The 24,956-nt window shown below is 50.8% G+C and overlaps 1 protein-coding gene across 2 annotated transcripts; it reads right to left on the bottom strand.

The window, feature by feature from the left end:
* Positions 1 to 3,513: 3,513 nt before the first annotated feature.
* Tyro3 (TYRO3 protein tyrosine kinase) lies at positions 3,514 to 23,426 on the bottom strand. Of its 2 annotated transcripts, none has more exons than XM_028767006.1 (19): positions 22,610 to 23,426; positions 19,931 to 20,114; positions 19,480 to 19,580; positions 18,369 to 18,539; positions 16,923 to 17,009; positions 16,064 to 16,179; positions 13,706 to 13,883; positions 12,745 to 12,890; positions 12,076 to 12,220; positions 11,637 to 11,766; positions 11,453 to 11,553; positions 11,095 to 11,190; positions 10,728 to 10,808; positions 9,980 to 10,072; positions 9,489 to 9,610; positions 8,989 to 9,098; positions 8,671 to 8,830; positions 8,329 to 8,465; positions 3,514 to 4,971 (listed from the first exon to the last, which is right to left on the bottom strand). In XM_028767006.1, the coding sequence occupies exons 1-19, from the start codon at positions 22,689 to 22,691 to the stop codon at positions 4,581 to 4,583; spliced, it is 2,631 nt and encodes an 876-aa protein (XP_028622839.1). In that variant the 5' UTR covers positions 22,692 to 23,426; the 3' UTR covers positions 3,514 to 4,580. The 2 variants fall into 2 exon arrangements, with proteins under 2 accessions (XP_028622839.1, XP_028622838.1); XM_028767005.1 differs by lacking the exon at positions 22,610 to 23,426 and adding an exon at positions 21,774 to 22,140.
* Positions 23,427 to 24,956: the final 1,530 nt, after the last annotated feature.

The following is a 24,956-nucleotide window of genomic DNA, read 5'->3' as shown; positions in this document are numbered from 1 at the left end:
GGGGATGAAGTTAAACCACCAGAGGAGGCAAACTCAGACAGTTTCAAAAAAGGCGTGGTTGGTCTTCAGTGGTTGAAAAACTAGACTAAGGTGACTTGGAGATGCAGGGCTCCTGCTGGAGGAGGAGGTCACTACTCTTGAGGCCCGCAGCTCTTCTTAGCCGCCTGGGCGCCTGCTCTACTCACAGCTGGAGAGCTGCCACACCGAGGACAAAGACGATGGTGTCCCCTCAACCCGGCAGAGCCTTTCCCTGCCAAGGCCTGGGCAAAGAGAAGTCACATGTGACCCTGCGTGTGACCAGCCCCTGAATGGGCTCCAACTCATCCTCCCAGCCCTGGCAGTCAGAGTTAAAGGCTCAGCAGGCTCAGGATAGGCCCAGGGTCACTGTGGGTCTTCCTGGTACTTTGACTTAATTTTATGGGTATACATGTATGTCTTTATACTACATGTATGCCTGGTGCCCACAGAGGCCAGAAGTGGATGATGGATCCTCTGGAATTGGAGTTACAGATCTGGTTGTAAGGTACCATGTGCTGGGAATTGAACTCAGATCCTCTTAAAGAGCAGCCAGTGCTCCTAACTGCTGAGCCATCTCACCGTCCCTTATATGTATCTTTTTTATTGTGTATATTTGCATGTGTTACTGTGGGTTTGTGCCTGTGAATACAATCACCCTAGAAAGCCAGAGGCATAAGATCTCCCCGAAGCTAAGGTTACAAGCTCTTGTGAGACAACTTGCATGAGTGCTGGGAATCAAACTCAAGTCTTCTGCAATTATGCAAATAATAAAAGAAAATAAAAAATTAAACTTTAATACAGTTGAAACATTTCCTTGTTTTCCATTTATATTACATTGTTAAATAATCATATAAAGTCTTTTTAAAAACTCACTGCATATTTCTGAATTATTAAAGGAGCTTAGTCCTGGTGTAGTCTTCTCAACAGCAGCACCTACAATGAGTAGTGAGCGTGTTAGAAACACAGGCTAAAGCCAGATGAGGTCCTTCGCATCTGTAATCCCAGCACATGGGAGGTGAAGTTAGCAAGGACTTTTGGTTTGAGACCAGCCTGGGCTACATAGTGAGATCTTGTTAAGAAGATAAGGGGGCTGGAGAAATGTGTCTGAAAACAGCTACAGTGTACTCATATATACATAAAATAAATAAATATTTAAAAAGAAAGAAAGAAAGGAAAGAAAAAAGAAAGAAAGAAAGAAAGAAAGAAAGAAAGAAAGAAAGAAAGAAAGAAAGAAAGAAAGAGAAAGAGAGAAAGAGAGAGAAAAAAAGTCAGGGTGTAAAGTATAAAATCGGGTGGGGTAGAGCACACCTTTAATTCCAACATTTGCAGGGGCAAAGGCAATTGAAGGCCAGCTTGTTTTACAGAGTGAGTTCCAGGACAGCCAGGGCTACACAGGGAAATCCTGTTTCAGAAAGAAGAAGAAAAAAAAGAGACGAGAAAGATGTTTAAAAAGCAGAGAAGAGCTGAGTGTGGTGGCACAGGATTTAATCTCAGCATTAGGAAGACAGAGGCAGGTCAGCCTTTGTGTTTGAGGCCAGCCTGGTGCACGTAGTAGTGAGTTTCAGATCAGCTAGAGCAACACAGTAAAGCAAAACAAAACAAAGAAATTAAGAAAAACTGTAGTAACACATGTGTTTTGTTTTGTTGAGTCAGGGTTCCTCTGTGTAGCTCTGGCTGTCCTAGAATGCACAAGGCTGGCCTTAAACATAACAGACAAAGAAAAGAAAGAAAGAAAGAAAGAAAGAAAGAAAGAAAGAAAGAAAGAAAGAAAGAAAGAAAGAAAGAAAGAAAGGAAGGAAGGAAGGAAAAAGAAAGAAAGAAAGAGAAAAGAAAAAGAAAAAATCACTAGCCACCTGTTTAAAGGTGCTCCCAGGAATGCTGGGAAGAGGTGGTCACTCAGCTAACTTCCCAGTTTACTTCATTCCTAGAGAATCCTCCGCCTCTCTCCTGTCCTAGAGCATGGAGGTTAAATTCTTACTTCTGGGAACGCTGTAGGAAAAGCCTAGCCACAGTTATCTAGCATGTGCCAGGTTCCCCGCAGAAGCAGGAACTTCTGGTCAACAACTCCCAATGTTATCTCTCAGTTAATCACACGCACACACAGACGTACACATGCAAGCACTCACACGTGCGTGCGCGCGCGCGCGCACACACACACACACACATGCATGCACCACTTAAACAGTTAAAACTAATCATAGCAAGACATATTTGAAAAGCTACGTGCGTGGTATTTAATTCAAGTCTCAGTAGCTATGTGGGAACCCGACCTGTAGAACCAGCAACAGGTTTTTCAGGACACTTGCTCTGGGAAGGGCCTACCTCATTCCATTGCCCTCAGCCAGAAGGGCTGTGGCTCTGCCTCTCCCAGCTTCCCCACCCCACACCCACCCCCCCACCCTCCCACCTCCCCCACCCTCCCCCACCCCACCCCACCCCTCCCCGCAGAGGCATGATCTTCATGTCTCCTGTTGCAGGAGCTCACACTGAAACTAGGTTGCAGGTGGAAATACTGGGAAACAACTCTGCTTCTGGTATTTCTAGTCTTCAAGAGGCTCATCTTTCTTTGACTACTGATTCCCAGGCTCCCACATGGGCAAAGAGATGAGGACCCAAAGAAATGTTTGGTAGCGCGTGTAGAGTCTCTTTTCCAACTTTTTTTTTTCAAGACAGGGTTTCTCTGTGTAGCTCTTGGCTGTCCTGGAACTCACTCTGTAGACCAGGCTAGCCTCAAACTCAGAAATCTACCTGCCTCTGCCTCCCAAGTGCTGGGGTTAAAGGCGTGCGCCACCACCGCCCGGCACCTCTGTTCCAACTTAAAAGTCAAAATGCTTGCATTTCCCAGAGTCCAGTGGGAGTCATTACTGTTGGGTGGTGGGATTACAGGCACCTTACACCTTTCTAGTTGTCAACAAAGATGATATATTATCTCTAACATGGCAAGAGTTACTGGGATCTAATCTGTTTGTGAGAAGTACATTGTGTTTAACTCAGAAAACTTAAGATACAGGAAGAAAAAGGTTTCCTTAATCATATCATATAAAGATAACTGTCTAAATTTTGGCATGTCTTTTCTGGACTTTTTTCTCTATGCAAAGATGCTTCACTGTTTTGTGATCCAAAAGGGGAAAAAAGTAAACATTTAAAAGACAAAGCCGGCCAGGCGGTGGTGGTGCACGCCTTTAACCCCAGCACTTGGGAGGCAGAGGCAGGCGGATTTCTGAGTTCGAGGCTTGCCTGGTCTACAGAGTGAGTTCCAGGACAGCCAGAGCTACACAGAGAAACCCTGTCTCGAAAGAAAAAAAAAAAAAAAAAAGCCTTGGGTTGGTCATGGTAGCACATGCCTTTAATCCCAGCACTCAGGACAAGGCCGGTCCATCTCTGTGAGTTCCAGACCAGCTAGGGATACCTCGTTAAGACAGGGATACCCTGTCTTAAAACAACAAAACCTCCAAAAAACCAATATTAGTAATTTAAAAAAACAAACCAAAGCTCTGATTCTTTATATTTCAATTTTATTTGTTTTGAAACAGCAACTTAACAGCTTGGAAATGTTCCTAACAGCAAGAGCCTGCCTCGTGCATTCCAGGTTTGTGGTGCCTAGACCCAGCCCTGGTTCCAGGAACTTTTCTTACCCACATCAGCCATCAGGCATATTTCTCTCTGGAGACTTGGGACAAACAAGGATGTCCATGTAGAGAGGAAAGTAAGGGACCTAAGGGCCACCATATGGAAGGGCTGGGCTCAGACAAAACTCCCTCTGTTAGTTTTGGGATATTTGGGGGCTGGGTAGCATGCTCAGACAGACTGTAGTATTGTGGAGGGGTCCTGGAATGCCTAACTCCTGGGCCATACCCTTAGTACCCCTCCATCCGCCGGACTCAGACCCTGCCTTTAGAAGTCGGATCTCTGTAGCCTTTTGTCCTCCTGCATGTTTCAGAGCCACCCAGCCAGTTCCAGGCCTTGGCAGGGTGGGGAATCAGGAAGGTGATGAGGATTCAGACCTGAGAATATCCCACCATTTCCTGCCATAGGGCTTAGGGACCCAAGTGTGCCAAACCCTTCCTAATCGTCACCTAAAAGGGAACAATACATGGACATCTCTTTGTGACTTAGAGGGGCAAACCTGACATTTAAGCCCAAGTGTGGTGGGTAGTGCTGAGCTCCAGACTGCAGGTGGCTGCAAGCATGAACTAAAGTAGGAGCAGCTCAGCCAGGAGGGTAGGGGCCCACAGGGCCGTTGCTACCCTCCCTTACTGCCATTCACACCCATGGTACCCATGGAAACATGGCCACCCTCCCCTCCTGCCAGCTGCCTGCATTCAGGCAACAAGCTCTGGCTCACCTCCACAAGCCAAGGCCTGAACTGATGCCAGGCTGGCCAGAGTGGCTGCAGGAAGAACTGGGATTGGGCAATTTGGTCAGTCCAGGCACCAGCACAGCTTGGGAGGCTACCACAGGAGCCTCCATACCTTGCTGCCTGGGCTATAATCAGACTGGGCCTAGTCAGCCAGCACAGCGGCCGGCAGAGCCAGGGGGCCCAGCTTTCCTCTGCCTGTGGGTTAACAGCTACTGTGAGGCAGTAGCCCTTGCTGCAGCAATAACAGCCTCTGGTTCTCATTGACGGGGCTTTCTGGCTGCTGCTCCAGCTGCCCTGGTGACTCGGCCAACCCTCCAGGGCTAAAGATGTACCGACAGTCACTGGGGATGCCACTTACTGCCCCCGCGCCACTGCCATCCCCTGTCTCGCTGCTAGACTGCTCTCCACAGGGCAGCTCGGGGCTGCCACTCTCAGTAGGCTGCTCAGCTCTCTCAATGTTGATGTACAAGGGGTCCTGGCTGGTGGACAGCACAGATAGGTGGCCCAGAATGTTCTCCAGTTCCATTCGCAGGCATGTGAAGCTTGGGCGTTGCTTTGGGTCGGCACTCCAGCACTGGTACATGAGATCATACCTGAGGTAAAAAGGAGAATCGGGACATAGAAGCCACAGAGCAGAGGACCTCTAAGTCACATGAAACTGAGACAGGAAAACAACTCTGTCTTGTTGTTGTTGTTTTGTTTTTTTGAGACAGGGTTTCTGTATAGCCCTGGCTGTCCTGAAACTCACTCTGTAGACCAGGCTGGCCTCAGAGATCCACCTGCCTCTGATTCCCTAGTGGTGAGATTGAAGGCGCGCGCCATTACCAGGCTGGGAAAACCAGTTTTTTAAAAGTATATATCGACTTTATTCAGGGCATGGGGAGGGAAGTTGAAAGGGTAGTAGAGACAGAGAAAGGCAGAGAGAGAGAGAGAGAGAGAGAGAGAGAGAGAGAACAGAGAAGAAGAGTAGAGAAGTAGAGGCTGGCCATGAGCATGTGTAGAGAGAGGAGGGAAGGGGTGAGGGGACAGAGCGGGGGCAAGAAGGCAAGAACAAAAGCGGGAAAACAACTCTTTAACACTACTGTAGAAGGATAACCATGCATATGCATCGGGTTAAAATGCATGCATGTAGTGTATGTGTATATGTGTGTGTAAATGTATACACATGCATGTACCACAGCACACTGTGGGAAGTCAAAGGACACGTTTCAGGGACTGGCTCTCTCCTTCCACCACGTGGGTCTGTGGGATCGAACTTAGGCCTTCTGGCTTGGTCGCAAGCACCTTTACCTGCTCAGCCATCTTGCCAGCCCTACATTTAACAGTTCCTATTTGAGAATATGGAAACTGAAGCACGGAGAGATGGCTCAGCAGTTCCAAGTGGTGCTTTTGCGAGGGACCCAAGTTCACTGCCTGCCTCTTCCTCCTGAGGACTGGGATTACAGGCCTGTGCCACCACCACACGGCTCAGAAATAAATGTTTAAAAAATATTAGTTCTACTGCAACTTAATAAGCCAAGGTGGGTTGATATCCATGGGAAGGGGGAGGGAGGGAGGGAAGGTGAGAGGAGGGGCTGGGAGGACCAGTTTCCTCGTAACCGCTACACCGCTATGATTCTGGCACTTGGGAGGTGGAGGCAGGAAGATCTGAAGTCTAGAGTACCTCTGAGCTGGTTTGAGCTGGTACAGCTGGTTTGAGTCTAGTCTAAAATAAGTGAGACAAATTCCCCAAAGTCACAGGACTATGATTTGAAGCCACAGGGGCTAGTACATAGCTTTTTTCTGGACCGTCTCAGGAGGGGACTAAAATAAAAGTACTTTTATCTTACACAAAAGACTGGAGCCAGGATTGTTTTTCTGTTTTTTGACCTAGGGCCTAGTATATTAAGCCTAGTATATATTAAGCAAGTATTCTATCACCGAGTTACCATATCCATGACCCTGGACTCAGTTATCTGCTGAGGGGGCAGACATGTATATTCCCTCTTGTCCCAAGTCTCCACACGAGGGAGGCAGCACACACTCATGTAGTTTCCAGTTCTCTTTCTCTGCCAAGAATAGCCCACCCTCACTTCCTTCTCTGTCCTCACAAATTCTCTTACAGCGCTCTCTCTCTCTCTCTCTCTCTCTCTCTCTCTCTCTCTCTCTCTCATACACACACACACCCTCCTCTAGTGGGGAAGGTCAAAGTGCAATTAACAATGCCCGACTTTTGTCCATGGCAAAAGCCCCAAGTACTGTCTCACAAAAAAAGCCTTCCTAATCGGGGTTCCAATGGCAGAAGAATCATGCCAGACCCCAGACAGGCTGTGGGAATGGTCCAGAACTTTGGGTATAGGGCCAGACTGGGATATAATTCTCAAGGCTGCACTACAAGCCAACTGGCACCCTTCCACCAGGCTGCTTGGTGGGAGGCCAGTGTCCGCCCACCCTTCATTGACAATAGCAGCTCCAGTCTGGGAGAAGGCTGCGCCAGGGTCTGTCCCTGCTGCTCCTCACAGCGCTCGCTCACTCGCTCGCACAGAGCTCCTGCAGCTCTGGAAGAGGGCTGAGGCCAGGTACAGCCACAAGGAGATCTGAGCTTTCAACGTCTACGATGCCCTGAGTTCTGCTTACAGAACCGTGGGCAGGGCTGGTTGCTGCACTCAGACAGACTGCCATCTGAAGTGTGAGTGAGGAGCTGGGTGGGCTCTGTGGTGGAGCACTTGCTTATTATATACAGTCCCTAAGCTCAATTCCTAGCACCACAATAAATAAATAAGTAAATAAATAAATGATTTAACTTTTTTTCTTTTGGTACCCAGGCCGCAGGCACTTCAAACCCACTGCCCAGAGAAAACTGCTGCCACCAGGGTTAGCTTTCCTCTGCTTGCTCATGGCTGAAACACTCTGGAGACCTAACCCCCAAATCACAAAAGGAACATGTATTTATTCCCCTGGATCACTCTACCCTGTCTTGACTAGAGTCAGGCAGTAATACAAGAACAGACCAAACACAACTGATTTCAGGGTTCAGAGCATAAACACTAACACCACAAGGATCTAGGCTTGAGTACTAACTTAGTCACATAATAGCTGTGTGACCCTGACTGTGTTATTTAACCTCTTTAATCCTATTTCCTCATCCACGAAAATGGAGAAAATAATCCTTTTCCTTATACGGTGAGAGAAAGATTGCCTGGGAGAATACCTAAAGGGCCCATCTAGGGTCAGTGACAATTATGTCACCCTGTCAAAAGGGTTTGTTTACACTATGCTGGCGTCCTGCTCTGCTCCACAGTACTTCGAACTGGTAGCTTTGGGATTGGTTTCCTGGTTCCCAGGATCTCAGGACTCTTCCTCAACTGAAAGCTGAGACCAAGGGAGAAGTCCAGCTCCCTCCCCAGCCTGTCCTGGCCAAGAAAAAAGACAGTCTCAGGCTGCTTGTTCTTCCTGAGGCCCTGTGCAGCCCTGTGGGAAGAGATAGGGTGCAAGAGCCAGGCTTGTAGCCTAGCTAGGTTCCCAAAAGGTGACAAGGAAACCTGGACTGCCATTCAACTCTGTCCTCTGCCTGTCACGGTTCCTGTTTCTCCCCAGAGACTGGAAACAACAGTGACAGGAAAAGCCAGGAGCAGGAGATATGGCGTAAGAGCCAGGCATGGTGGTTCATAGCTGTCATTCCAGAGTTTGGAAGCCAACCTGCGCTGCCTAGGGACATTGTCTCAACATTCTCCCGTCCAGAAAACAAAGGGGGGTGGAGGGGGAATGAGAAGGGGAGAGAGAAAGAAAACAGAGAGCTTCAGGGAAAATATGTGATATGGGGCAGAGAGCAATCCTCACACTCAACTACGAGGCCCAAAAGAAGGACTAACAAAAGTCAGGTGGTGGGTCTGAGCTCATCCTGGGAGAGCTGTTACAGTAGCAACCACCAGCCAAAGCTCCTTTCATAACCCACTAACCAGGATACTCACACTTCCTCCATGCACTCCGGAGGCTGCTTCAGGCGGTTCCCGCCGATGAGGTAGTTGTAAATCTCAGCATTTTCAATGCCAGCATATGGCGTCTGCCCACGAGTCATGATCTCCCACATGGTCACCCCGAAGGCCCACTAGTATAGAATCAGGGTTGGGAAGGAATGTTACTGGGTTTCCTGAGCCAAGCAGAGTGGTATCCCGGGACTCAAGGGTCTGGGATTCAAGGGTCTCATAACTAGACAAAGCTCGAAGGGCAGAACTTTGGTGGTTCTGGGTCCCGCACATCCACCCATACACCAATCCACCCTATTCACATTACCACTGGGCCAACCTGCTCACCACATCGCTGTATACAGTATACAAGTTGTCAGCCAAGCTCTCCAGGGCTAGCCACTTGACGGGCAATTTGGAGGCACAGCCCTGACGATAATAGTCCCCGCTATAGATTTTCCGGGAGAGTCCAAAGTCAGCCACACACACTGTCATGTCCTCGGCCAGCCTGAGAGGGGTGTTGAAAGACAGACTCAAGTCTTCTCCATGCTCAGAGCCTTACTAAAGCTAGGCTGTCCCCATGCATAGGAGGTTCTATCCAAGGCAGGAGGTTATATTAACAAGTGCCAGGTGGCCTCCCACCCATCAGGCCACCAGAATTCCTACATGCAATTCCGAGCTGCTAGGTCTCGGTGGATGAAGTTCCGGGAGCTCAGGTACTCCATGCCACAGGCAATGTCCACCATGAACCGGACCAGGGTCTGGAGGGGCAGGTTCTGGTAGGCAGATAGGACAAGATCAGGTTGAACTTCCCCACTCTGTGTGGGGCATAAGGAATAAAATTCTCTAGCCAGAAAGCCTAAAGACTGTAAGAATCACTGAAAAGGAGATAGGGGACCAAGGACCTTTTTCAGAAGCTGTGGCAAGCCTGACAAAGCTGCAGAATCAAATTTCTTCCCCAAAAGGTCTTTGCCTGACCTAAAATTCCCAGCAGGGCTTCAAGAGGGAAAGGGAAGCCAGTTTAAATGTAGCCATGCTCTGACCACTCTCTCTCATCAACTCCCTGAGTCCTGCCCAGCAAGCCTCTTCTCCCCAGGCTCTGTCCCTTTTCCAGGCACCAGTCTCCCACCCAGTTCCTCCTGGCCACCCCCACCTGAGGCACTCACAAAAGGGTTCTCCCCAATTCGGGAGGCGAGCAGAAAGGCATGCAAGTCTCCATGCTTCATGAAGGGCAGGATGACCATGGGAATGGGGAGACGACCTTTAGCCCTGCTCCGGAGGCTCACCCCTGGGAGACAAGGGAGAGTCAAGAACTAAGCACATGAAGGCCTATGGACAGCTAGGTGTCTGCCACAGGCCCTCCCTACCTGCTGGCTTCCATCTCTAGCCCTGGCACTGTTACTCCTGTCTGGGGACTACTCATGAAGGGCTCTGCTCTGCCTGCTGGCCCTTGCTCTGAGCACATCTTCTCTGTTTTTCCTCCACCCACATGAGCCATTTCAAGCTCAGCTCCTTCCAGTCAGATTTCAGACAGGACTTCACTAACTACCTGCTTGCTCACTGGGTAGCCAAACTTTTCTCCTCCAGGCTGCCCTCTCACGTTGGTGGAGCATATTTTTAGCCCTATTCTATATCTGCCTCCTCCAAATGGGCTCACCAACAAGCTTGGCCACGTGTGGATGGTCAAACTCCTTCATGCAAGCTGCTTCTCTGAGGAACTCTTCTATGTCGCTTGAGGCAATGATGTCAGCTGGGAGAAAGGAAGGGGAAGGAATGGAAACAAGGCTCAGCACTCACTGCCACCCTCTCAGGACTCCTAAGACTCACAGAAGCCCAGATTCACAGGGGGCCAGGGACTGGTGCTGTCTCACATTTTCTCTGCCTGCTAACATTTCCCGATGCACTTTTTTATCCTTTGCTTGTTTGATCCAGGGCTCACTCTGCAGCTCAGCCTGGTCTCAGGCTTGTGATCCTTCTGCTTTATTCCTCACCAGTACTAGGTTCACCACTCCAGGCTGAGGTTTTAAACTTTTCTTTTAGGTCTCACTACACTGGCCAGGTTGGCCTCAAACTTGTAACAATCTCCTACCTCAGCCTCCCCAGTGCAGAGATTTCCCTTTAGGAAACTGGCCTTTCCCTTAGGTTTTGGCAGCTCAGGAGCTCCACCAATAACAGCTGTGATCACCCAAGAGTGAACCGTGAACATCTGACAGCAGGGAGCAAAGCTGGGGCACGAATCTTTGCGTGGGCTTATGCTTTTGAATTATTCACATGGTGCAGTCAGCATCCCTGCTAGTGCTGAGTAGCTTCTTGGGAAACCTCAGGCAGAGTGGTGTCTGCTCCAGATCAGTCCCTCCCTTTACCCCTCCTCCCAACCTGGCAACAAATCCTATTGTCTAAGTCACCTTTCAGCATCTTCACAGCCACTTTCACGAAGGAGCCATCTTCCTGCTTTAGCTGGGCTTCCCGCACTGATCCAAACTCTCCTAAGCAAGAAATCAACAGACAGGGAAAGACATCTCAGGCTCTCTACACCCTTCCCTCTCAGGTGACTCTTCATATGGTCATAAAATCATCAATTAAGGGTCTTAGAGATGTCTGTGTTGGAAATGGTTCCTTGCCTCTGACCATGACTCCTTGTAATACCCCTAAATCAGGCATCCATAGGTATATCTTGTTTATAGGAGCTAACCCAAATTCACACCCTGGAAGCAACTGGAACAACCCATGCAGAGAAGGCAAACTCATGCTGGTCCCCCACAACCCCCACACCTTTGCCCAACATCCGGCCAAGGGTGAACTGCTGCTCTGGGATGAGGACGTCCTCCAGCTTTTCCTTCAATTCATCACTGATGCCCAGGCTATCCACTGCAGGGAGGAGGTGAAAGGGAAACAGAGCTGTAGTCAAATCCACACTCCAGCCTACTATCTCCACCCAGCTTTCTGCCCTCAGCACAGAGTCTGAATCTCCCACATTGTGGTGATTAAGCTCCACCAAGCAATTTAGGGTGTCCCTTTTCATTACTCTGAGACTTATCAAGGTTCAGGCACTTTAGCTGGACAAATGAGTTGGTAAGAGGTAGGAACACAAGGTAGCCTGTCTTTCCCCTTTATAAGGTCCAGCACTCACATGTGGCCTCAATTCGTTCAGGCCTTTCTCGATTGAAAGATCGGGCTGCCCGGAAGTGTACAGCTGGCTCCCCTCTGGCCATGACACTGTCAAAGGCTTGCCTAAAAAGAAACCCAGGACTTCAGGTAAATTACAAGGCCCTCTGTCACCACCTACTTCACTGGCCACAGTCCCACTTCCTTACCCAAACCGTGTCTCCTTGCGTCTCTTCCGAAGCAGGATGAGGGCCAAGGCAGCAGCTGTGATCAGGGCGGTGAGCACACCGAGGACCACAGGCACCCAGGATGTGCGGCTGTGGGGAGGGCCCTGCCTCCCTGTGAGAGGGAAAGGCAATGCCATGAGCCGGGCTGACACTAAAATGTCCTTTTAGGGCTTTCCCAGGATGGTCACCTCACCTATCCTTGCCAAAAGATTTTCTAAGCCAAGCAGAGTGTCAAATCAAAAAGACCTCAAAGATTCAAGAATTTGTACTTGAGCAGTGACAGGCTCACTGCTGTCACCTGCAGTGTAACCAAGGCAAAGGGAGGATCTCCTCTCGACTGTTTGACTGTGTGTGTGTGTGTGTGTGTGGTGTGTGTGTGTGTGCGCGCGCGCATGCAAAAGCCTTGTCCCCTATGCCTTACCTGCATGGTCATGAGATGACACCACCAGGGGTTGACTCCAGGGTCCATCACCAATTGCATTGGAGGCACACACACGCAAAATCAGGTCCTTCTGGGGATCCCAGCCGGTCAGATTGGCGCTGGTCCCTTCCACCATCAGCTCATCCTATAGCCAGGAAAAGCCCCACCCTCACATTACGCCTGGGGAAGCCTCCAGCTGGGCTGGGAGGGCAGAAGAAAGTTCAGCTAAGGAGTCAGAGAACCTTAGGGGTGCAGTGAGTATTAGGTGCTACAGAACACAATCTCCTGGGAGTCACCACATTCCTGCCCAGGACTGAAGGGAAGAGGCCTCTCTGAAACATAAACAAATCTCACCTCTACAAGATGACAGGAAATAGAGCTGGAACTGGGGACAAAGCCTTATCTGTGTCCCCTGCTGCCCCCTCCCTCCTTGCAGGGGGAGAGATAGGCTTCCTGATTTGCATACAAAGTGGCCACAAGGTTATCCCAGAGAAGAGACAAACCAATGAGACAGGGAGCTTGCCTTGCCAGGAGGTGGAGGGTATTCCCTGGGGCTGTCTGTGGGAGCCCCAGATCCTCCAGGGACATTCTAAAGCTCTTCTAAGACTCAGAAGTACAGGGTAGACTCTCCAGCACAGTAGGGGTAGCAAAAGGAACTATTTCCCTTACCTGGGTTCCATTTTCTTGGACCCAGGACAGCTTATAAGGTCCTAGGGGGCCTTCCCCAGGGTCCTCAGGAATCACTTCTTCCCATTCCAGGATAAGGCCTGAGTCGGTACGAATGGCGTGGAGATTCTGAGGAGCTCTAGCTGGCGCTGTACCCAAAGAAAGAAAGCTCTTAGAAGTCCCTGCCTTCCCTACCATCATTATCCCACACAAACCAAGAGCTGAACAGAAAGCAGAGGCTGAGGAAAGGACTTGCATCCCAGCTGCAGCTGCTAACATCCCCAGTGTTGGGGAGGGAAGCCTGTGCAGGACAGAAGAGGCCCAGCCCCCACATCTCTATAGTGTGACTCTTCATCGCCCTGGTACTGCTTTGCCCTTCCCCCACCCAGCCTCACTTAACACGCAGAGAACCACAAGCCTAGGCAGTGTCCTCTGACGTGCTGTGTCCTTCCTTACCTTGCTGCACTTTCCCACAAAATATTTGTACGGCTCCTTTTTATCCTGCAGGCCTTACTCATGCCTCTGTCTCCCAGGCCTTTCCAACCAAAGCCCAGGGGCCTTATGAAATGAAGAAATTCATACACTTACTTAAAACATGAGTTTTCTTTTTCAACTAAATTCTGCGGTTCTTCAGCCTGAGCTTTAGGGATAATGTTGGTCACAATGTCAGAAGTCTGGCCATCCCAGCAGGATCTTTTCTTTTTTAGGGGTACTGAGGATTGAACTTCTATCCAAGGGGTCAACCAGTAAGCTGTATTCTAGCTCTCTTTAGGGGATTTTGCTTGGGCACCCTGGAGTACTCTTACGCTATCCTGTCTTTTCCAGTTTGCTTATCTATCTATTCCTCGTATAAGAACGAGATACAAAGTGGTATGCAGTAGCACACAGTAGGTATTCGAAAAGCGCTCACTGAATGAATGACACCTTCCCTTTCCAGTCCCGCCCCTCTTGCTGAGTTCCTTACCTAGGCCCTTTGTCTGAAAGGGCACCCAGTCGCCATAGGGAGAAGGGCCCAAGGCATTGGCACAGCGCACCCTAAGGCTGTAGTTGGTGGCAGGGGCCAAGTTCCGAAGCAGGCAGGTAAAGGGCGGCACAGGAACCACAACAGCAAGGGCCTCCCATTCTCCTGGGGCGTGTGCCACCTTCAGAAAACAACAAAAACCAGAAAAGCACAAACCTGAGATGATTAGGTAAGGAACCAGGTCTCTGAAATGAGATGGAAGACAGGATAGGTATGGCACGGGAGCCTGAACAAATGTCTCCTCTAAGACTGTCAGCAAATACCTTATCCAGCTTGTTTCTACCACAGGTCCAGACCAGACTCACCCTCTGTATTTTGCAGATACTATTCGTTTCTTGGATGACCTGCTGTTCCTAGAAGTCCTACTTCCTCTGAGACTGAGTTTGCTCAAGTGGTAGACTGTTCATGGGCAAGGCTCTGAGTTCAGTACTCAACAAAGAGCAGGGAGTCAAGACAGGTAGGTGTCCCTTTTGTTGTTTTTGAGACAGGATCTCACTGTGTAGCCCTGGTTGTTCTGGAACTCACTCTGTAGCCCTGACTGGCCTCACACTCAGAGATCTGCTTCCCTCTGCCTCCTGAGTGATGGATTAAAACCGTGCACCACTATGCCAGGCTAGCATCACTTTCTTGCTATCTCAGTAACTCCAGAAAACTCTGCTTGCCTATTTGTACTTAGTGCTTGATTGTTCCAGATTCTCTGCCATCTCTGCTTACTCGCTGCCCCAAAGCTCAGAGCTTCTCAGAGTAAGACTAATGAGCAGCAGAGAGCCCTGTGAGCCAGCTTCTCCCCTTCCATTTTCGGGGTCCAGAACAAGAATACAAATGAAGGCTTAGGTGTGTGCCTGGGGGGGGGAGGGGCAAGTGCAGCAGCAGAGTACTCACTTAATGTTAGTTCAAAAAGCCCTGAGTTCAACCCTTGGCATCCCCAACTCTCAACACACACAAATCCTTATACTCCAGGGTTCAATACTTAAGCATTAAAAATCATCCAGTACATTTATTTATTTACTTATTTATTCAGAAGTGTTGGAGATCATGAGTGGGCTTAACATAAGCCAGACAAGTGCTACTCCGTTGCATTTTTATCCTTAGTCTAGTTTCTTGTCATTCTCATAGTCTCTCTCCCTCCTCCTACTTCCCCTAAGGAGGTCTCAGGAGCTCAGGCTAGCCTAGAATTCGTTCTATAGCCAAGAATATCCTTGAACTGCCTGAGTGCCATGAAAGGAAATGACACAATGCCTGGCCTTAGGTGGTGCTGGGGATGAGATCCAGGGCTTCCTACCTGCTAAGCTACCTCTCCAGAACACTCCCCCTCCAGAACCCTGGAAGAGCTGGGCCTCAGGAAGGAGCCTTCAGCATGCAGGCTTCCAGTACAAGGATGTGAACAATGCTGGCTGTTCCCCACCCACTACCCCCAGTGGCTGTCATTAGACACAGAGGTACACACATCACAGCAAGGTCTACCTTTGGAAGGGTGGGCCAGAGAAGAAGCCCATTCAAGCCTTGGACTCAGACCTAGAGCAGCCAGGGCAAGACATTCTGAATGTATAGTGTTATGTGGCAGTAACGAACGATGAACCAGCTAAGCTTGTCCCTTAGCCCCGAATACTCTGCCCTTGGGATAAAGGGCTGTGGCCCGGGTGAATCCAGGAGACGGCCCACCCTGTCTAGGGAACATGATCAGAAGAGTTTCAAAGGTTCTTACTAAATACTGGAATAACACAGTCACAGAGTGTTTGCTTAGCACATGCAAAGCCCTGGGTCTATTCCCAGCATAGATAGATAGATAGATAGATAGATAGATAGATAGATAGATAGATAAATTTTGCCAGGGTTCGGCACCCTTTCTCGTCCTCTTGTTCTCTTTAGAGGCAGTGGCAGGATGTGAGAGGGAGGAATATCAGCTATGTTATAAGAAAAACCCTTTGATCTTCGTGTTAGTACAGCGTTTGCCTGGTATGTGACAGGCCTGGGTTTGACTCTTAACATTGAAAGAAGGGAAATTAAAAGAAAGAAAATACTCTTCCAGACACCCAAGCCTGCTCCGATCTGCTTTCTAGCATAAAGAAGGCACAAGGCCTGGAGCCCGTCTGTTTGCAGCGTCCCCCCTGCCCCCCCCCCCCCCACTGAAGTGCAGAGCAGACAGTAGCCTGGGCTCGTCCTACAGAGAAGATGTATCTGAATAGTGCTGCAGACCCAGATTCCCAGGCAGGCCTAGTAAGTGCAACAACACTGTTATAAGTGTAGCCAAAAACGAGCATAGTCAGTCAGCAAGTGCCTGCTGTGCTCAGTTCAGCCTACCTGTACAGTACAGGAATGCAGCAGGGCTAGGCCGTCAGCACCTGGCACCCAGGCCACGCTAGCGTTGCTGCTGGAGATCGTTGTTACTGTGATGTTGAAAGGGGCTGCAGGCGGTGCTGTGGATAGGGACTCAGTGTCAGTGCAGAGTCAAAATATGAGGGGAGGGAGGAAGGCAGGGGAGTCAAGGCTTGATTTCATCCTAAGGCATGGAGCACTTGCTAAAGACCGCTAATCAGCCCATCCAAGGCATAGGGGTGCATAAGCCAGCCACCAGCACGGCATTGTTGTTCATACCTGGGAGAGGGCCTAGGCTGTGGGCAGAGGCTGGCTACCCAAATAAAAGGCCCTGACCAAAGAATAAGACGGGGGAGGGGTGTTCTGGGACTACAAAAGGAGAAAAACGAAACAGGCAACTGCCCGTCTTCCACAGATAAGTGCCTTTGCACACTGGCTTCTCTCCTCCCTCCCCCCCCCTCTGCACCAACATTTTGGGTACACTCTGTCATCTGCTAGGCTGCTGCCCCCATCCCCATTCCTTCTATAGAAGACAGAAACAAGGTTGAATAAAAGCCTTGACCATCTCCTGCTGGCTCCCTTCCTCCCTCCCTCCCAGGGACGCTGCTTCGTGATGGGAAATCTGCTGTGACGTCAGGATTCTATTCCTGTCTCAGCTGTGGCAGGGTCTCAGGTGCTCCCACTAGGAATGGGAGCTATGCCAATTACTCCTCACCTGGAGATTCCTGCAGAGCTGCTGCAAGCTGGAAAGCCAGCCAATTTTACTGCTAGGCAGCTGGCTGAGACTGGCCCTGTCCTTTCTCAATGCCCCCATCCCCTCCCACCCCGACCTGTGTCCCCCTACCTTGAAGGCGAACAATGGCTGGTCGGGAAGTGGCCAGGCCTTTTATGTTGTGAGCTTCACAAGAAAATTCTGTGCGTTGGGTCACTCCTGGGGCCAGAAAACCTTAGTGAATCCCCCAAGCAGCAACTCCCATTGAGTTTGAGTTTAGGAAGGAGGGACTTCATTTGAGGCTCTTGCCAGAACATCCTAGAAGCCCCTCTAGCCAAAGGAAGGGGTTGGACGGTGGGGTATGGTGGAATGGAGCAAGAACTTTGCAGTCTAAAAGGCTTGGATGGTGCTGTTTCCCCATCCAATGAATGGGAGAATTTTAAAATAATAGATATAAAGTGCACTCTGCACTGGGAGAGCTTGGAGAAATGTTGTAACTATGCCTCCCACCTTAATCCCATCTCCCACAAGCAGCACAGGGCACCTCCCTTTTCTGGCAACTCCTTGATTGTGCACACCAGAGCCCTTTTGTTCTCTGTCCTGTCACTGTCAAATCTGGAGACTCAGCTTTGTACGAGTCAGCTCCTCGGTCTGTGTCTTGTCTACCCAACCATCCTCAAGTCTTTGTTCCCTCCCATTCCCCACAGTGCCCAGCACAGTGTGGTACGTGCAGCAGGAGTTCCACTGAGTGCTTATTATTACAGGGCTGCCTCCCTGAGGGTCCCAACCACGCACGTGGAGGGAAGCTGGAAGCTGAGAACCAGCTTCCTCCTCTCTGAACAGATCCTGCCTTGGCACCAGCAGGTCTTATAGTACCTCTATCAAGATGCAAATCCCCGGGGACTTCCCTTTCATGCTTAGACTCATCTGGAAACAGTACACTTAGTTTCACAGATCAGCAAATCTCACAAACATGAGATGGATATGCTCAGGATCTTGGGGAGTCTAGGAGAATGTGCAGTGTGGCTGCTTGGGGTCTAACTGTATAGGATATGAATAGATACGCTTATTTAGGAAATTTTCTAGAAAGGCTCATCAGGTGAGGAGGCCCTGTATTTTTGTGCTGGCCTCCCTCCCCCCTTTACCCTCCCCCATTTCCCTTGGTATAGCCTGAGCCATCAGCTCCCAGTTTGCCAGACACTCCTCCCTAGCTCTGCGTGGGCTGCTTTCTGGCTCCTTCCCTGGGGAGGGGGAGAGGATGGGTGTCCCTGATCTCATATAATTCCTCTCTCATGGCCAGCTGTGCAAGGACCAGACTGTTGTGGGTGAAGAAAGAGACCCCAGCACCCTCTTTAACCACACAGCAGGATCATACCTAATCAGCCCACTCAGCCAGCAGAGCACACCCGACTAATGAGTTTAGCAATGGCACGGCTCACGCACCCTTACACTGGGATTTGCTCTGGACATTCAACAACAAACTCAGATTTATGCAGATCCCAACTCTACAGTGCTCCCCCCCAAGCATTGACCCAGCTGCTCATTCTTGGCTCAAAGCCCCCTCCTGAGGCTGCTCACCTGTCACATTTAAAACAGAGGGAGAGGGAGCAGGTCCCCCAACCTTAATGGGTCCTCTCCACCAGTAAATGGTTACGGGTTCTGGAGGACCCACCGCCTCACAAGACAGTTGAAAAGGGGCATTGGGTGGCACCGCCAGATCTTTTGGTTCCACCGTGAAAAATGGCACACCTAGGGAGAAAATGTGAGGGGGAGTTAGCCTTGCCACCTCTTAGCTTCCTACTGCTCAAATCACAGGTTCATCTCCATTTGAAGTACTCTGTAATGGGCAGTCACCACAGGACCCTTAAGAACAGGTCAGCTGCAAACAGGCTTCAGGTGTGGGGAGGGGGCAGTATGGACTTCGTTTTCCTCATCTTCCTCTTCTGCTGCCAGCCCCCACAGTCCCTTCCCAGACCTGCTCTGACAACCCTTCTCAGAGTATTGGAGAGGCTGGGGTGGGGAGGAGCACCCTGGAAGGGGGAGTGGGTGGAGCTTTAGTAGAATTCTGCTGGCAGCCCCAGCTCCGGCTCAGGCCCTTTGTTACTCTCTTAGTCACTTTGTTTTCCAGGGCTGCACAGCTCTGAGCTCCAGCAGCTGTGGAGCCTCCTTCCCTTCCCCCATCCCCTCCCCCACCCCCTCCCCCCTTTGGGTAGGTCCACTTGGCAGAACTTGTCCAGCTTCTGATGAATGCTTGACAGTTTGAATGCTTGACAGAAGGCTAAACAGACTGGACGTCAGAAACTGTGGGTCCTAGTGGCCTCCGTGGTTCTTAAACACCCAGACTCCAGCAGGTAGAGTCCCTGAGATCTGGATGTGCCTCCCAACGTGGTTCTCAACCTGTTGGTTGAGACCCCTTTGGCAAACTTCTATCTCCAAATATATTTGCATTACAGTTCATAATGATAGCAAAATTACAGTTATGAAGTAGCAAAAAAATCATTTTATGGTTGAGGATCACCACAATATGAGGAATTATATTAAAGGGTCACAGCCTTAGGAAGGTTGAGAACCACTGCTCTAAGCTACAGAAGGCAGTAGGGCAGTCCAGCTTATACTGAGCTCTCTTCTGCAGAGTTATGGGTCTTAGCGCCAAGCCAAATGGCCCATACAGCTAGCACTGCCTCCTCACCTTCAACAGTGAGCCATACTGACTGAGAGATCTTGGTTTCTTCCCCATCCTTCACCTGGCACCAGTACAGGCCGGCATCAGACCGCTCCACTGACTTTAGGCTGTGGAAACAGGATATCAGGCTTACTTTCCAGAGTCAAGAGAGCCAGATCCTTTAATCCCAGCACCCTAGAGGCTGAGACAAATAGACTATGAGTTTGAAACAAAGAGAGGGTGAGCTCGAAGCCAATCAGTATTACATAGTGAGACCCAGTCTGGAAAAAAAAAAAAAAGGAGGGGCAACTCAGCTGAGCAGACTTAATGGATTTAGCATGGTCATTTTCTAGAAGGTTCCACAGTTTGCCAAACTTTACAATCACAGACCTCTAGACATCAACAAAACCTCAGTTCTCAGGGCACAGGCTGCCTGTCCCCCAGCTGTCCTCCCATTCTGTCCCCCACAGTCCTGCACCTGAGTAAGCCAATCCAGTTGTGCTCGCTTATTGAGATGGACACCTGGCTTGCATTCTGGACCACAGCACCATCCTTCATCCAGTGTATGTCAGGGTCCTCCATTCCCTCCACACTGCAGTTGAGCTTCACTGGCTGCCCCTGAGACACTGTCATCTTCACTGGGGCTCCCATGAGCTTCAGGCCTGAAGGATGGGCAAGGGGAGGTGTCAGTCAGTATGATTGAAATAGCCCTTGTCTCTGGGAACATCTTCCATTCATTCTCTTCTAGAAAGCAATGTCTATACTAAAGATTCATTCTCAGTCATCGCCAAGGAAGCAGAGGCAGGATTCTGTGGGAAGGATGGTGGCCTGAACCCAGGCTGGGAGAGAGGGTATGACAAGACTTCTAGTTTTCTGTTATCACCCCAGTTCCCTGCACCAAGGACTTCTTCCCCATAGCTCCCTATTGCCCAATCACCAGATGGCAAACCGAGCTGAAGCGGTGGAGACTTGTCAGTCTCCCTGAGCAGGCACTGTCCTGGGCATGACTGGTCTACCCAACCAGTGCAACAGGCTGCCAGCTCTCTGCCCAGGGTGTCAGTCAAGCCCATGAAGTGCTGCCAGTATCCCTGACTCCACCCTGTAAAATGAAGGGAGGCTGAGGAAAGGAAGGAGGGAGTGCTCCCCTGAAGTGGAGAACATATGGCTACAAAACCACGTCAGATCAAACACATGGCAGCCTTCCTGGCAGCCGCCTGCTCTATTAATACCTGAATGTGTGCTGGGGCGGGTGCTAGGAAGATGGGAGGCAGAAGGGAGAGGTGGGGCCCTAAGCAAAAGCCCCAAGACCCCCAAGCTACTGTGGCATCAACAGGGCCCACTTATTAGAATCTTACTCTCCTCAGGCAAGGGTGGACATACATAAACACACGCCCACACACACTCTCTTGGCATGTTTTTAAACAGATGGGCAGGTGAAAAATCTGCATAAAAGAAACCCAGACCTTTTCTTTCTGCTCTTTACTGTGTAACCCTAGATAAATTACTGGGCCCTCTGAGCACCTCGGAGCTTGCAAATACTTTCCACTCTTTATCTTCCCTTCCTCGAGAGACTAATGTGGCAAAGAACTCAGTTTTTAAGAAATACTAGCTGTATGGCTGCTGCCGGGGCCCCGTCTCTACCCTACCCTTTCCCCTTACAGGACAAGGAGACATAGCTTCACACCCTTTCTACACCCAGCAGTCCCAGATGTGTGCAGTGGGAACTTTCGGACAAAGGTGCTGCCCTCCTGCCTCGGGGAAATGCCTCAGTGGCTATGTGGCAACGTAAAGCTAATCTTCACAAGGAGCAGTAACCTTCACCCAGCCCAAGCTATTCAACATTCGGGTTTCCGGGAGCGCCAAGGGCCACAGGAACTAGAGTACGGGCAGAGGTATTTTAGAATCCAGCACCTTCACAACCCTGGGTGCTCAAACCCTGACCCTGTAGTTTCAAAGTGGGACCTCGGGGGTGTGCGGAAGGCAGAATGGGTCCTCAGGACTAGAGAAAGGGGAGCAAACAACTAGGAACATAGAGGCGGGAAAACACAATCCTAAGCACCCCCGGCTGCTCACACCCCCGACTCCCTTCCTTTGCACCCGGCCAGCCCCGGGAGCGAGAAAGTTGGGGGCGGGGGCCGCGGCCGGAGGTCTGGCAGCCAACACCCGCTGCGTCCTACCCTCGGCCTTCCAGCCCGGGCCACCGACCCCAACCTCTGGCCGGCCCAGGCCCGGGTCTCACCCGCTGCCGACCCTGGGCTGAGCCCCTCAGCCGTGCCGCTCAGCAACCCCCCGTTTCCCGCCGCCTCCCGGGCCACCCCTACCTGCGGCCGCGGACCCGGGGAGCAGCAGAGAAGCCAGCCCCGCCAGCAGCAGCGGCCGGAGCCCCGGCCGCCCCATGCTCCGCCTCAGCGCCATCGGCGGCGACGCCGCACCATGCCGGGCCCGGCCCGCGAGCGCCGAGAGGAGGGCGGCGGAGGAGGGGCGGGAGGCCCGCGGGAGGGGCGGGGGGCGGCGCTCGGCCGGGGCGTCCCGGACCCGCGGCGGGCTAGAGCCGCGGCCGCCGCCGTCAGCAGCGAGGAGTCCCCGGGGCCGCGGCTGGGCCACCGCGCTCCTTCCACAGCCGCCGCCGCCGCCGCTGATTCATGTTCTTCTGCGAGCCGCCGCCTCCTCCCCGCCCCCCCCCCCCCCCCGGAGCTCGTGCCGCCGCTCCCCCACCCCCCCCCCGCGCAGCCCCGGTGGCGAGAGCCGAGCGCTAACCTCAGCCCTTACCGCCCGACCTCCCGCCCACCTCCAGACGGCGCAGCCGGACCCGCGCCCGGGCCACTCCGCTGCCGCTGCGGAGGACCTGCCTCGCTCCCTGGACAGGCACCCGGCCACGCCCCTCCTTTCCCCAAATACTTTCCAGTCTCCAGCGCGGCACCCCATCCTCTCCTCAGAACCCCGCTTGGAAGCTCCTGCCACACCCCAGCACTCTTCTAAATCTTGACCTCAGACTCCGGCACAACCCTCTAAGAACACAAAGCACCTACTAGACACAACAACCCTCATGTGTCCCCAAGACGGCTGTGACAGCTCCCCCAGGAACTGCTAGCATCCCTGTACCTCTTTCGTTAAGCTTTTCGCACAGTTTTTTTTTTTTTCGTTCTTTGTAGCCTACCTTTAATCGCCAAGTATTCTCCTACTGAATAGACCATTCTCTCCAACCCACCTTCCCAGAGTGTTTCCAGTTTGTCATCCATCTAGAGTTTTCCCAAGATCTGTTTAGTAATTCTCAGGTGTCCATCCCCATTGCTAGCCTACGAAGGCCAAAGCCAAATCGCCGTGTATTTGGGGGCTGTCATTCTTCCTACTTGCTTCCTCTTTCTACCCCCCACTTCTGGGACATAGTCTGAACACTGGCATTGTCTTCATACAAGCTAGTGAAACATCTGCTATTATTAGAAGACCACCTTGCGCACAGTAGGCACTCCATAAATAAATAGGCAGATCCTTGTTAAAGGAATGAATAATTGCCTGCTCCACAACCAGTAATCACGGGAGGTGGCCTGCTCACAGACATCCTGTCAGGAAGATGCAGAGCTGGTTCCAAATCGCACCTGGCAAGTCCTTTTCTTGTCCTCACCTCTTCTTGCCTCCTGGAGGCCAACCCACAAGGTCCTTTCCAGGGGTCCTGGATGGGAAGAAGGAACTAGCTAGTGAGACGTCCCATGATCTCCCTGTCTTTCCAGGGATTCTCCTAAGCAGCAGGAGCCTCCCTCTTCCTCCACTTGGCCCATCAGTGCATGTTTATTAATTATCTTAATGATAACAGCAGTGCTGGCGGCAGCCGCAGACCCAGCTGGGGGCGCCCCCAGGCGGCAGCATAGGAAGACACTTGGCAAGTCTGGTCAACAGTTGGATAGCAGGGGCCTGACTTCCTGCTGAGCGCTCTGCCAATTTTCTTGGGAACTCTTGGATGGCTCCAGGACGCTTTCCTGAAAGGGGGGTGGGGGGAAGAAAAGAAAAGCACACAAGCCTGCTCCTTTCCAGAGCTTTGGAATTTTGAGTGTCAGACAGTCTGGAACTGAAGCCAGAACTGTTCTACACTGTCACCCCTAGCTTCTCAAGGGACCTTCCCTATCTATTCTCCAGAAGGGACTTCAAGACTCCAGTAAAGGAGACTCTTCTCTTTATTTCAACTAACCTTGCAAAAAGTATTCTGAGAGGATGTTCAACCTACAGGCCAAACGCAGCTTCTATTTCCTGTTCTTCCCTCCTGGGCTGATAGGGAATTCTATCTAGCCCAAGGGTTTATACTTTGTTATCAGTCAAACTGGCTCCTTAGGCAAGTCATGGATGAGGCTTTCCTCATTCTAGCTGTAAGCCTGAGACACATTACCATCCTGCCAGAAAATGTGTCTGCTTTCCCTGAAGGGAAATCCTACCACACTTTCCCCACATCCTGGTTCCATTTTTCTCCTTAATTTCACTCCAGTATCCCTCCTAGCTCTGAGTATTTCTTCTTATAGGGCCAAAGTGGCAAGCAGGAAGAAACCTGTGGGATTCTGATCTGCTTTTTTTTTTTTCCTGCTATACAAGAGTGGTTAGTTTCTTAGTTCTTAAACCCACTCAATGCCAGCGCCAGTGCGCCCCCCCCCCCTCTGAGCATAGCATAGGAATGTGCTTCTAGGGGTATGTGAGCAGGTGTGATTTTTGTGGAAGAGATGTGTAGGTGGGTGAGAGGGTGTGCATTGTGATGTACGAGGGAGGGTGTGCATTTGTGCAAATTCTAAATGTGACTGACACTTTGTGGGCGGATGGGAAGAAAGTGTGTTCTTGCGTGTGTCTGTGTGTGTGTGACTGGAGGAGGAAGGCCGCCTGTGCAAATACATGCCTGCAAAAGTTCCCTTCCTTCTGGAAATGCATGGCTTGGAGGGAAAGTAATCAAATCAGCAGGAAATGTATTTGACCTAATAGAGAAGCAGCTGCCCCTGGAATGTCTGTCCTCCGGACAGACCAGAACCAGTTCTATCTATCTCAGGGGAGGAATGTGCTATCCCATGGGTTAAGGAATACTGTGAAAGGAGGGGTTAATAGCAGACTCCTATTATGGACAGGTCACAGTTAGACCATAGCATCTCCTTACTCCGATAAATGGTAAAAATTGGGACTAGAGAAATGGCTCGATGGTTAGGTGCACTGTTGCTCCCGCAGAAGACCTCCTCATTTGATCCCCAGATCTCACATGATAGTTCACAACAAACTATAATTCTAGTTCCAGGGGATCTAATATCTGCTTCTGACGTCCTCAAGCACCAGGCACACACATGACATGACACACATACGTATGTGCAGGCAACACTCATAAACACACACTGCTCACAGAAGCAGGACACCTGATGCCAATTTCTACCATCCCAGAAAACAGCTAATTCAGGTTCTTTAGATTTGAGGCCTCTCTCCCCACAAGGAAGAGGAACCAAGGTGAGCTATGGGGTATGACACCCTGACCTGTACCCAATTAT

The sequence above is a fragment of the Grammomys surdaster genome, unplaced genomic scaffold (assembly GCF_004785775.1).
Source record: "Grammomys surdaster isolate TR1022 unplaced genomic scaffold, NIH_TR_1.0 170, whole genome shotgun sequence".
In the NCBI taxonomy this organism is placed as follows: Eukaryota; Metazoa; Chordata; class Mammalia; order Rodentia; family Muridae; genus Grammomys; species Grammomys surdaster.
This window is presented reverse-complemented; position numbering and strand designations above follow the sequence as displayed.